The sequence below is a fragment of the Mustelus asterias genome, chromosome 8 (assembly GCF_964213995.1).
Source record: "Mustelus asterias chromosome 8, sMusAst1.hap1.1, whole genome shotgun sequence".
NCBI lineage: Eukaryota > Metazoa > Chordata > Chondrichthyes > Carcharhiniformes > Triakidae > Mustelus > Mustelus asterias.
This window is the reverse complement of record NC_135808.1, coordinates 116,012,147-116,025,999: the sequence shown is the minus strand read 5'-3', so window position 1 is coordinate 116,025,999 and position 13,853 is coordinate 116,012,147. Positions and strand designations below refer to the sequence as shown.

General features: G+C 46.7%; 1 protein-coding gene across 1 annotated transcript in view; it reads left to right on the top strand.

Moving 5' to 3' along the window:
* palmdb (palmdelphin b) overlaps positions 1-13,853 on the top strand; it is a 91,215-nt gene that overhangs the window by 38,884 nt on the left and 38,478 nt on the right. Inside the window, exons 3-4 of the mRNA XM_078219437.1 lie at positions 1,154-1,234; positions 4,872-5,002. Coding sequence (XP_078075563.1) covers positions 1,154-1,234; positions 4,872-5,002 — 212 coding nt within the window. The remainder of the gene's footprint in view (positions 1-1,153; positions 1,235-4,871; positions 5,003-13,853) is intronic.

Sequence of the window (13,853 nt, the reverse complement as noted above, 5' to 3'; positions counted from 1 at the left end):
AATGTGCAAACTCCACACAGACAGTTACCCAAGGCTGGAATTGAACCCGGGTCCCTGGTGCTGTGAGGCAGCAGTGCTAACCACTGTGCCACCCTAATCATTAGCTATGTCAACTTTTTCTAAAATGATAAGTTCATTTTTGCTGGGGCGGCACGGTAGCACAGTGGTTAGCACTGCTGCTTCACAGCTCCAGGGATCTGGGTTCAATTTCCGGCTTGGGTCACTGTCTGCGTGGAGTTTGCACATTCTCCTCGTGTCTGCGTGGGTTTCCTCCGGGTGCTCCGGTTTCCTCCCACAGTCCAAAGATGTGTGGGTTAGGTTGATTGGCCATGCTAAAAATTGCTCTTAGTGTCCTGAAATGCATAGGTTAGAGGGATTAGTGGGTAAATATGTCGGAATATGGGGGTAGGGCCTGGGTGGGATTGTGGTCTGCGGTGCAGACTCGATGGGCCGAATGGCCTCTTTCTGTACTGTAGGGTTTCTATGATTTTTTTTAGATTTTTCTTGTTTGATATTTCAGTTTCTAATGTGTATCTCCCAGTCTTTGCTTCCTTTAAAATTCATTTCTTAAAAAATGGAAGATAATCAAAGCCTTTTTTGTGCTCTGGCGAAGGGTCATCCAGACTCGAAACATTGGCTCTATTCTCTCTCCATAGATGCTGTCAGACTTGCTGAGACATTCCAGCATTTTCTGTTTTGGCTTCAGATTCCAGCATCCACAGTACTTTGCCTTTATTTCCTAGCTTGCGATCTCTGAGAATACTTCAAAGTGTTTGGCCACTTACCCTGCTTGATGTGATCACTGTTGCTACCTACCTGACTTGGTGCTTGATTCAGGTTAACATCAGGATATGTGAAGTCCATGATACAGAGATCATGGCCAGAATTTTACCATCTCGCCCGGCCCAGAATCAGGGGCGGGTGAGGCTCACAGAATGGCATTCTCTGTTGGCCTCGGGCGGGATCTTACGAGCCTCGGGCGGATGGGGCGGTAAAATTCCGGCACATTTGTTCCTTTTGGATAGTGTTGTTGCTAACAGTGGCCAGTGCCATCACTTTGCTGTTGATCACAGAATGATGTTGTACCTAATATTAATATTGAGAAACAAAATAAAATAGACAGGAGACTTGATTTTCTACTCTAATCTTACAGGACAAGAGGAAAATACAAGAGAAAATTACCAGACAAAGGTTTGAAGTGGATGAGGAGAAACTGAAGCTTAAGCACTTAAAGGTATAGTACCATTGGACCTATTGTCCTCAACCCCCATCATTTCCTAATTTTCTGGTCATCATCTCCCTGGCAACTGTCTGAAGCTGAACCAGATGTTTTGTGACCTTGATTTCATACTTGACTCCAATGACTTCCAATCACATCACTAAGACCAGCAGTGTACCCAAACAGGCGCCGGAGTGTGGCGACAAGGGGATTTTCACAGTAACTTCATTGCAGTGTTAATGTAAGCCTGCTTGTGACAGTAATAAATAAATTTAAAAACTTAAGCTCAACTTCCGTAACCAATACGGTTGTGACTCTTAAATACCCTCTGACCAATTATGGAAAGGTAATAATCGCAGGCCTAGACAACAAAGCCCACCTCCCATAAATGAATTCTTATAAAAACGTCGGCAGCTCTGTCCTTGCCTCAGCTCACCTGCTAAAGCCTTCATGCTTGCCTTTGTTGTTTTCAGTCTTTAACTATTCCACTGCTTTGCTGGCTGACCTGTCATGTTCTATCCTTTGCAAACATGACGTCATCCAAACGTTTGCTTCTATTATCATTTGCACCAAGTCCCCTTCACCCATCACCTTTGTGCTTGCTGACCTACATTGCCTCCTAGTCAAGCAATACCTCGGCTTTAAAGTTCTCATCCTTATTTTCAAATCCCTCCCTATGTCCGTAACCCTTTGTATTCACAGAGTCCATAGAATCCCTATAGTGCAGATGGAGGTCATTCATCCCATCCAGATGCACTGACGACAATTCCACCCAGGCCCTATCCCCCATTACCTCATGTACTTACCCTGCTAATCCCCTGACACTAAGGTGCAACTTAGCATGGCCAATCAACCTAACCTGCACATCTTTGGACTGTGAGAGGAAACAGGAGCACCCAGAGGAAATCCATGCCGACACAGGGAGAATGTGCAAACTCACACAGACAGTTACCTGAGGCTGGAATTAAACCCGGTTCCTGGTGCTGTGAGGCAGCAGTGCAAATCACTATGCCACCGTGCCACCTTACTGTCCTCCAAAATATTTGCATTTGTCTGATTCTGGCCTTGACTTATCCTGATTTTACTCACTTCACCTTTGGTAGCCATGCCTTCAGCTGCCTGAGCCCTCAGTGCTGGAATTCCCTTTCTAAGTACTTCCACCTCTCTTTCCTCCCTTAAGGCACTGATAAAACTCGTCTCTTTGACCACCTGCCCTCATATCTCCCTCTGTGGCACAGTGCCAGGCCAAGTTTTGTCTTATAATATTCCTGTGAATCTTACTGTGTTGAAGCCACTATACAGAAGCAAGCTGTGGCTGCTTCTGTTGTTCTGTTGGGTGTGACTCACAAAAAGGATAAATGTGTGAAGTTCTAATTGCAGGTTTTCACTCAAAAAAGCATTGCGAATAGAAGCCTTCACAATAGAATTGCATAAGATAAATTCGCTTTTAACTCATTTTGCAGAGATTGTGGTAGAAAATTGCCCACTTATGCTGTTGGCATTGTACTTGATTTATGACTGAATTAGTTAAACCACTCTTGCAAAGTTAATATCAAAATAATATAATGTCGATAGGGTTTTCAGATATAATGTTTTGGTGCACTAGTGTGCTGTCCATCTGAATCTGTGTATTAAATGTAAAATGAGTCTGAGAGGTTTCTCAGGCCCAAAGGGGTTGATGTCAAGGGGTGGGGCAGCACAAAAGTCATAAAGTCCCTACAGTGCAGAAGGAGACCATTCGACCCATCGAGTCTGCACTGACAACAATCTCACCTACATCCTATCCCCATAACACCACATATTTACCCCGCTAATCCACACATCCTGGGACACTAAGAGTCTCAAACTCATCATGGCCAATGCACCTAACCGGCACATCTTTGGTCTAGGAAGAAACCAGAGCACCTGGAGGAAACCCATGCAGACGACGTGCAAAGTCCACACAGACAGTGACCCAAGCCAGGAATCGAACCCGGGTCCCTGGAACTGTGAGGCAGCAGTGCTAACCACTGTTGCCACTGTGCCTCCCACAATAATAAAATCAGAGAGAAATCAACTGAACAGAAATATATTTTTCACAGTTTAGTGGCTGGAACGGAAAGGTGCTTGAGGTGATTGAATAAAACTTCCATCATAAACATTCCACACTTTCTAACGAGGTCAGTCCCTCTGTAACTGGAACGGGAAACTGCTCACTGTGCATTTAAAAATCTGCCGATTGTCAAAGACATTCACTGGCACCAGAGGAGTTTGAATCTCAACTCTTCCTCTCTCGTTCCCTGGGGAAAATGTGCCAACTCCCAACAAACAGTGTTCGGTTTTGAGACCAGCAAGATCTGGATGACTTTTTGAAGTTGGGATCAATCCATTTCCCCGATCACCCACCCCCTCCCCCTTGCATTGAGCGAACCGCCCAACAGAATATAATGTGTGGTTAAAGATGTGAAACACAGAATTGAGTAACTTGTGAACCTACTTGTGAAACATCTACTTTGTGTAGCCTGCCTTAGTTTTTGAATAAAAGCGTACAAAAGGTCTGCACAATGGACTGGATTTTCCTGCTGGTGGGTGGGCAAAACGCAAGTCGGGACCCAAATCCTTTCCAAACTCTCTCACACTGGGATTTTCAGAGGATCGTTTAGACACATGGAGACAGGTTGTCTTTCCAAGTAAGGGTGATGAGCAGGCTCTTGAATCTGGTAGAGGATGGGGGAGGCAGTGTGTAGGGGGGGGGGGGGGGGCGGGGGAATACTAATCAGACACCTTCCAGACCGAAAGGAAGGTAAGTAGGTAAGAGAGAGATCCTAAAAAGAACATGGATGTGCCCTCTCTCCAACTTTTACACATCTTTATTTTAGAAAGGGATTCAGCAGCCAGGACGCCAGTGTGGTGGGGTAGGGAAATCTCTCTACAGGGTGGTTTCTGGCTGACTCTGCACCCAGGTAGGCAGGCAGGCACCTGGGCCTGCCTGGAGAATGGGCAATCCCAGGCTTTGCCATCTGGTGCTAATGTCCAGGCACCTAAACTACCATCTCCGTCAGTACATTCCATCTGCAGTGTCTCAACAATGGGGGTAAACTTTGCTTTGGCTATCTGTGCAAAAAAGTGGTGCAGAGACCATAAGACATTGGAGCAGAATTAAGCCACTCTGCCCATCGAGTCTGCTCCGCCATTCAATCATGGCTGATTTCAGAGAAGATTGCCCAGCCTATATGGAAATTGAGAAATTTCTACAAGTGGAAAATCCACTGTTGATTTATTGCCCAGGTGGCAAAATTGAAAACTACCCCAAACTACCTTAACCCCAAGCAGAAAGTACTAATAAGGTTTTCTCATTTCTTACTTCAACCATTAATATCAATTAGGTCTGTACAACTGTGTCACGAACCTATGCAACAATAGAGGAGGTCAAATTGACCAAAACCTAGAATCTTTGCAGCGATGGGCAGAGTTTGAACCCAATACTCTGAGGTGGACTGAAATCCAGAGGTTTAAAGTTCCCTCACTCTCTTGGCTAACAGCCAAGAAGAGAGATTTTAGTCATTAAACTCGACCTCAGGATGAGACAGGAAGTTGATAAACATTGGCAGAATGAAAAACAATGTGTACTGTTGATGGAAAACAATTCCTGATGTTGTGCTGTTCCAAACAGTCAAAGAGTTTGCGAGAAAGATGGCTCCTGGAGGGAGTAGCCAACATCTACCCTCAAGAACAAGAGGCAATGAGAAAGCAGCACCAGGAAGACCAGCTTCAATCCAAGAACCTGGAACAAAATATTCTCAGGTAAACCACAGGATTAACAGATTTATGTTGTAGCTTTGTTACTAAAACAGAAAAATCATTTCAGCTCATTATCAATTGTCTCCAGTAAAGTTGGACAGTCTAAATGAAGCAATAATCGTAGAATCACAGAATCACACAGTGAAGAGGCCCTTCCGCCCATCGAGTCTGCACTGACATGCAATAGTTTATTTATTAGTGTCACAAGTAGGCTTACATTAACACCGCAATGAAGTTACTGTGAAAATCCCCTAGTCACCACACTCTGGTGTCTGTTCGGGTACACTGAGAGAGAATTTAGCATGGCCAATGCACCTAACCAGCTCGTCTTTCAGACAATGGGAGGAGACCTGAGCACCCGGAGGACACCCACGCGGACTCCGCACAGTGACCCAAGCCAGGAATCGAGCCCGGGCCCCTGGCGCTGTGAGGCAGCAGTGCTAACCACTGTGCCACCGTGCTGCCCAACAAACACCTGACTTCCCATCTAAGCATTTAGATAGTTACATGGATAAGATGGGTATAGAGGGATATGGGCCAAATGCGGGCAATTGGGATTAGCTTAAGGGTTTAAAAAAAAAGGCAGCATGGACAAGTTGGGCCAAAGGGCCTGTTTCCATGCTGTAAACCTCTATGACTCTAATCCCATTTACCAGCACTTGGTCCATATCCTTGAATGTTACGATGTGCGAGGTCCTCTTCCAGGTACTTTTTAAAGGTTGTGAGGTAACTTGCCTCTACCACCTTCCCCAGGCAGCGCATTCCAGACCATGACCACTCTCTGGGTAAAAAATGTTTTTCCTCACATCTCCCCCAAACCTCCTGCCCCTCACCTTGAACCTATGGCCCCTCGTGACTGGCCCTTCAAATAAGGGGAACAGCTGCTCCTTTCAGTTAGTTGGGAGGTTAGTCCTCTTGTTGCTGTGGAGAAAGGCAGAGCTGTGACTGGTGACAGGATTTTTGGGTGCACAGGAGGTTTAAAAGGCAGGTCCCACTATCTAGCGGGCAGCGTTGGGAGCGGGCAGCGGAGTGAGACGGAGCTGAGTGAGAACTGAGGGGCTTTGGCTCATCGGGCTTAGGCAGAAAGGGCGAGCAGGGGTGAGTTTCTTATTTTTAAAAATTTTTATTTATAAGTTACTTTTCTCCGGGTACCTTGGTAGAAATAATTTGGAACAGAGAGGAATAATCTTCATTCACTTTTTTCCCTGTGTTTAAAAGGGCAATTATGACTGTCAGGCCAGTATGTTGTTCCCAATGTAGGATGTGGGAGGTCCTGGAGGCTCCTAGCCTCCCGGACGACCATATCTGTGCTGGGTGTGTTGAGCTGCGGTTCCTAAGGGACCATGTTAGGGAACTGGAATTGCAGCTCGAGGACCTTCGCCGGGTTAGGGATAGTGAGGAGGTCATTGACAGGAGCTATCGGCAGGTGGTCACACCGAGACCACGGGAGGAGGGTAACTGGGTAACAGTGAGGAAGGAGAAAGCTCGGGTGATGGTGAGCACCCCGGTGGATGTGCCCCTTAATAATAAGTACTCCTGTCTGAGTACTACTGGGGTGGACAGCCCACCTGGGGGAAGCAGCGGTGGCAGTGTCTCTGGAGCTGAGCCTGGCCCAGTAGTGCAAAGGGGTAAGGAAAGGAGGGTAGTGCTAATTGGGGACTCTACGGTGAGAGGGTCAGATAGGCGTTTTTGCGGACACAGACGGGACTCTCGGATGGTGGTTTGCCTCCCTGGTGCAGGGGTCCGGGATGTCTCTGGTCGAGTCCCAGAAATCCTGAAGGGGGAGGGAGAGGAGCCCAAGGTCGTGATGCATATAGGTACTGCTGACATCGGTAGGAAGAGGGAAGGGGTCATGAAAAGAGAATATAGGGAGTTGGGTAGACAGCTGAGAAAGAGGAATGCAAAGGTAGTAATCTCGGGATTGCTGCCTGTGCCGCGGGAGAGTGAGAACAGGAATCGGTGGAGAATTAATGCGTGGCTGAGGGACTGGAGCAAGGGACAAGGATTTGGGTACTTGGATCATTGGGACCTCTTTAGGGGCAGGTGTGACCTGTTTAAAAAAGACGGGTGGCACTTGAATCCCAGGGGGACCAATATCCTGGCGGGAAGGTTGGCTAAGGCTACTGGTGAGACTTTAAACTAGAAAGGTTGGGGGGAGGGAATCGAAATGAGGGGACTGAGAGCGAGGAGGTTAGCTCGCAAATAGATAAGGAATGTAGACAGGGTAAGAGGGAGGTTAGACGAGTGAGGGAGAAGGGAAGTGCTCAGGCTGAAGGTCTGAGATGTGTCTATTTTAATGCCAGGAGTGTAGTGAATAAAGTGGATGAGCTTGGAGCGTGGATTGCTGCTTCGAATTGTGATGTGGTGGCCATTACGGAGACTTGGATGTCTCAGGGACAGGACTGGGTGCTTCAGGTGCCAGGTTTTAGATGTTTCAGGAAGGACAGGGAGGGAGGCAAGAGAGGGGGGGGAGTGGCACTGTTGATCAGGGATAGTGTCACGGCTGTAGAGAAGGTGGACGCCGTGGAGGGACTGACTACGGAATCTCTGTGGGTGGAGGTTAGGAATAGGAAGGGGTCGGTAACTTTGCTGGGTGTTTTCTATAGGCCGCCCAATAGTAACAGAGATGTTGAGGAGCAGATGGGGAAACAGATCCTGGAGAGATGTAGGAATAACAGAGTTGTCGTGATGGGAGATTTTAATTTCCCAAACATAGATTGGAATATCCCTAGGGCTAGGGGTTTGGATGGAGAGGAGTTTGTTAGGTGTGTCCAGGAGAGTTTCCTGACACAGTATGTGGATAAGCCTACTAGAGGAGAGGCTGTTCTTGATCTGGTGCTGGCTAATGAACCTGGACAGGTGGAGGATCTCTCGGTGGGTGAACATCTTGGGGATAGCGATCATAATTCTATCTCCTTCACGATAGCATTGGAAAGAGATAGGGTCAGGCAGGCTAGGAAAGTGTTTCTCTGGAGTAAAGGGAAATACAGTGTCATCAGGGAGGAAATTAGACGGGTAAATTGGAAGGAGGCATTCTTGGGGAAAAGTACCGAAGGAAAGTGGAGGATTTTCAAGGAATGTTTGTCTGGAGCTCTGCATGACAACGTTCCGATGAGACAGGGGGGTGTTGGTAGGGTACGGGAACCGTGGTGCACGAAGGTTGTGATGAACCTGGTAAATAAGAAAAGAGAGGCGTACAGAAGGTTCAGAGAGCTAGGAGGTGTTAAGGATTTAGAGGAGTATATGCGATGTAGGAAGGAGCTTAAGAAGGAAATTAGGAGAGCGAGAAGGGGTCATGAGAAGACCTTGGCGGGTAAGATTAAGGAGAATCCCAAGGCTTTCTACAAATATGTCAAGAGTAAAAGGATGAGATGTGAAGGCATAGGACCCTTAAAAGGTGAAGGGGGAAAAGTTTGTGCGGAACCGTTAGAAATGGCGGAGGTGCTTAATGAATACTTTACCTCGGTATTCACGGTGGAAAGGGATCTGGGTGGTTGTACTGCTGGATTGCGGAGGACAGAAAGGATCGAGCATGTGGACATAAAGAAAGAGGATGTGTTGGAACTATTGAATGGCATCAAGGTTGGTAAGTCGCCGGGACCGGATGGGATGTACCCCAGGTTACTGTGGGAGGCGAGGGAGGAGATTGCGGAGCCTTTGGCGATGATCTTTGCATCGTCGATGGAGACGGGAGAGGTTCCGGAGGATTGGAGGATTGCGGATGTGGTCCCTATATTCAAGAAAGGGAACAGGGACAGCCCGGGAAATTACCGACCGGTGAGTCTAACCTCAGTGGTTGGTAAGTTGATGGAGAGGATCCTGAGAGACAGGATTTATGATCATCTAGAGAAGTTTAGTATGATCAAAAGTAGTCAGCACGGCTTTGTCAGGGGCAGGTCGTGCCTTACGAGCCTGGTTGAGTTCTTTGAAAATGTGACCAAGCACATTGACGAAGGAAGAGCGGTGGATGTGGTCTATATGGACTTCAGCAAAGCGTTCGATAAGGTCCCCCATGCAAGACTTCTTGAGAAAGTGAGAGGGCATGGGATCCAAGGGGCTGTTGCCTTGTGGATCCAGAACTGGCTTGCCTGCAGAAGGCAGAGAGTGGCTGTGGAGGGGTCTTTCTCTGCATGGAGGTCAGTGACCAGTGGAGTGCCCCAGGGATCTGTTCTGGGACCCTTGCTGTTTGTCATTTTCATAAATGACCTGGATGAGGAAGTGGAGGGATGGGTTGGTAAGTTTGCTGACGACACCAAGGTAGGTGGTGTTGTGGATAGTTTGGAGGGATGTCAGAAGTTGCAGCGAGACATAGATAGAATGCAAGACTGGGCGGAGAAGTGGCAGATGGACTTCAACCCGGATAAGTGTGTAGTGATCCATTTTGGCAGATCCAATGGGATGGAGCAGCAGTATAAAATGAAGGGTACCATTCTTAGCAGTGTAGAGGATCAGAAGGACCTTGGGGTCCGGGTCCATAGGACTCTTAAATCGGCCTCGCAGGTGGAGGATGCGGTCAAGAAGGCGTATGGCGTACTAGCCTTCATTAATCGAGGGATTGAGTTTAGGAGTCGGGAGATAATGCTGCAGCTTTATAGGACCCTGGTTAGACCCCACTTGGAGTACTGCGCGCAGTTCTGGTCACCTCATTACAGGAAAGATGTTGAAGCCATTGAAAGGGTGCAGAGGAGATTTACAAGGATGTTGCCTGGATTGGGGGGCATGCCTTATGAGGATAGGTTGAGGGAGCTTGGTCTCTTCTCCCTGGAGAGACGAAGGATGAGAGGTGACCTGATAGAGGTTTACAAGATGTTGAGGGGTCTGGATAGGGTGGACTCTCAGAGGCTATTTCCAAGGGCTGAAATGGTTGCTACGAGAGGACACAGGTTTAAGGTGCTGGGGGGTAGGTACAGGGGGGATGTCAGGGGTAAGTTTTTCACTCAGAGGGTGGTGGGTGAGTGGAATCGGCTGACGTCGGTGGTGGTGGAGGCAAACTCGTTGGGGTCTTTTAAGAGACTTCTGGATGAGTACATGGGATTTAATGGGATTGAGGGCTATAGATAGGCCTAGAGGTGGAGATGTGATCGGCGCAACTTGTGGGCCGAAGGGCCTGTTTGTGCTGTGACTTTCTATGTTCTATGTTATCCATTCTGTCCCATTCCCCTCATAATCTTGTACACCTCAATCAGGTCACCCCTCTCTGCTCCAGCAAAAACAATGCAAGCCTATCCAACCTCTCTTCATAGCTTGAATAAGCATGAGAGAATAGCAGACAATTTGAGCTGAATAACCTGCCAGGAAGCTTGAAGGATGAGTTGCATCATTGGTTTTACATCTCATTTTCCTCCATTGACATCAATGGGAAATTATATTGGTTAGATGGAAAACCAGCACCTGACCTAATCTTGTGGGTTTCTCACCCAGTGAGTTAAAGTTTTCCCCATGTGCATGAAGTGTATATTATGGTCAGTCAATTAGCTGCATTTTTCTGCTGTAATTTCCTATATGTATAAAGCATAGATTCTACAAATAGCCTAGGGCCAATAAAATGCATGTAAATCTTCTTCCTGTGGAGTCCTGGTAGATATCCCTGCCCCCTATGAACTGGCACCAGTCACCAGAATGTGGCCTCTGTGAGAAGGCAAACATCCAAGATGTTGCCTTAGTGATTATGGGTATTGTTAGGATTTACAGTTATTATAGCAAGTATATTTATGGTTGTTAACTATATTTAAAGTGGTTTTTAAGTCTGTAAGTGGAATGTTGTTTATTTGGAACTGAAACAGTGAGAAGTTAGAATCAAAGTTGTTTCATTTTCATTTTTAAATATTGTTCAACTGTTAGTAGTTAAGTTGCTTCATTTGTTAGAGTTATAGTTAAACTGTGTTATTAAAGAAAGTTTGTTTTCCTATAAAAAGATCCCTAATTTGGCAGCATCATTGGATCCCTGTGGACCCAGTTGGCTATTCAGCAAACTTTTACATTAGTTGTTCAACTTGAATGTCAGGGTCAAGATATTTGACTATGCCAAAGTGGGACACATACCTAGAGAGATCCCATTGCTACCCTTGCATAGTTGTATTGAGTTGCATTTTCCAATCATGACCCCAGAGATGATCACTAGTGCTGAAGAGCAGTGTGATCATTTGAGAGAATTCAGTGGGCCTGAGGGGGTTAGAAATAGGGGAATCAATCTGGATTGATTATTACAATCTGGAGCCAGCATGCAGTGGCCAACAGTAACCTGTAGATTTAAGGTGGATTTGGGTGGACCTTGCCCGCAACTTTTGAATTTCCGCATCTAACTGCACATGTACACGCTGTCAGAGGACTATTGCTAGCAAACCTTGCCAGCTTCAATGTTATCATGACCACGTAATCCCCACCGTGATCTGTTCAAGCAACTGCTGTTTGGCATCTCCCACTTGCATCATCCCTCCCAGCCGGTAGACACAGCGTGCAATTTGAGCCTCACAGTGACTGGTGAGTTCCAGTCTCTTGCGTTGTTTCATTTCTCCGGACATGTTGAAAGGAAGCAGGGATTATTCAGGCACAGCTGCTGCAGTCAATTGTTTAAATTCTTTTACAATTCAGTTATAGAAAGCTGAAAGGAAAGTCACTTGTGCTTACAATAGCATTCAGTCATAATGTCGCTATCAGTATAGAACGACATTGTTGGGTTCATGATCATTTATCAAAGCTCTGTTAGAATTCTGTGAATTGAAACAAAATTGAATGAAGCCTCTTGGACCAATAGGGTTGCGGGGTTTGATGCAGTGCAACGTTTGGGTGTTCGAGGGATACAATTAGCCTGTGCCTGATAGGAAAACATATTTGCAGACTAAAACTTCGCCCATTGACAAAATGTGTCATATATAAGAGGCACAATTAAAGACCGCAAGCTTCAACCTATTGGATTTCTTTATGAGTTAAAGTTACTTCTATCCTTTTCCCTTGTGATGTTTTTAAGAACAGGCTTCGTCAAGTGCAAAATGATTAATGTGGAAAATATGTCAAATATGATTTCTATATTTAAACTCCCGCTCCGGTGTATGGCAGTACATGAGCAACTTTAGTGACTTCCCGGAGACTGCAGAATAATATAGTCGCATTCAAAGATCCATTACACTTATGCATTCATAATGGGCGCGCAAAGCCCAGTGCTGAATTTGAGAGGAATGTGTGCGTGTTTTAACTAGTACAGCCATTACACACACCAGCCTGGACTTAAGCTCATGAGGGTGGGTGAATCAAGCTGAGAAGTTCACCACACCCTCCACCTCGGGAAAACTTCCGCAGAAAGCAAGATGTTTGTTCCAGCTGGTAGTGAGAGAGGCTGTAAAATCTCACCACACCCCTTCATGTCCATGCATGCCAACCCATGTCTCCCACCAACCCCACTGGCCGCTTACAGCTCCTATGCCAGCTTACTGACAATTTATAACCTGTGCCCCACTCGCCTCAGTGGCCACTTAAGGCTCCAATGCCAACTTAGTACCAACTCATGAGCCAATAGCTCTTGCAGTCCCAGCAACATCAGGATTCAGTTGTGGGCACTGCTAGAACTGCAAGCAGTCTTGCCAAGGGGATCAATGGTGGTCAGACCCAAAGCTTTTGGGTGGGGAGAAATCGTGAACCCTAGAGAGGTGCTGATTTTGGAGGCCACAAAGAACAAAGAACAGTACAGCACAGGAAACAGGCCCTTTGGCCCTCCAAGCATGTGTCGCTCCTTGGTCTAACTAGACCAATCGTTTGTATCCCTCCATTCCCAGGCTGCTCATGTGACTATCCAGGTAAGTCTCAAATGATGTCAGCGTGCCTGCCTCCACCACCTTACTTGGCAGCGCATTCCAGGCCCCCACCACCCTCTGTGTAAAAAATATCCCTCTAATATCTGAGTAATACCTCGCCCCTCTCACCTTGAGCCCGTGACCCCTCGTGATCGTCACTTCTGATCTGGGAAAAAGCTTCCCACCGTTCACCCTATCTATCCCCTTCATAATCTTGTACACCTCTATTAGATCTCCCCTCATTCTCCGTCTTTCCAGGGAGAACAACCCCAGTTTACCCAATCTCTCCTCATAGCTAAGACCCTCCATACCAGGCAACATCCTGGTAAACCTTCTCTGTACTCTCTCCAACGCCTCCACGTCCTTCTGGTAGTGCGGCGACCAGATCTGGACGCAGTACTCCAAATGTGGCCTAACCAACGTTCTATACAGCTGCAACATCAGACTCCAGCTTTTATACTCTATACCCCGTCCTATAAAGGCAAGCATACCATATGCCTTCTTCACCACCTTCTCCACCTGTGGTGCCACACAGAGAGGCATAAAGTGTGGGCTTACAAGCTTAAGCGGGGTGGCCGCAATGTGCATAGGGCATTCCACTCCGTTCCTGCCATTTCACCAACTTTGGTGAAAAACAGCATTCCCAATCGCACCCACCGCCACTGCCCAGCATATTATGACAGTGGAGTAGACTGAGGTTCTTAAACAGCCATTAATGGGCTTGAATAGGCAGGATAGTGAATGCCTTGCTCACCAATTCATTCTGGGGGTCTGGTTGAGGCAGGAAAGCAGTGGGCTACCCACCCATCAAACTTTCCATTCCATAACCCCCACCATTCAAAAAATGCCCAGCAGGGGGCTTTCAAATCCTGCCCATTGAAATTGCTGGAAGTGATTCTTTTCAACTCCCCCGGACACAGGCAGGCAGTTTTTATTTTCAATTTTTAAAGGCTGGCCACTTAATTATTTTGATAGCTTGATCATTTTACAGACTTTATTCACCCTTCACGAGCATTTTATAAATCCTCTAAAGATTTGTAACTCCCACACTGTGGGATAAAGTCTCT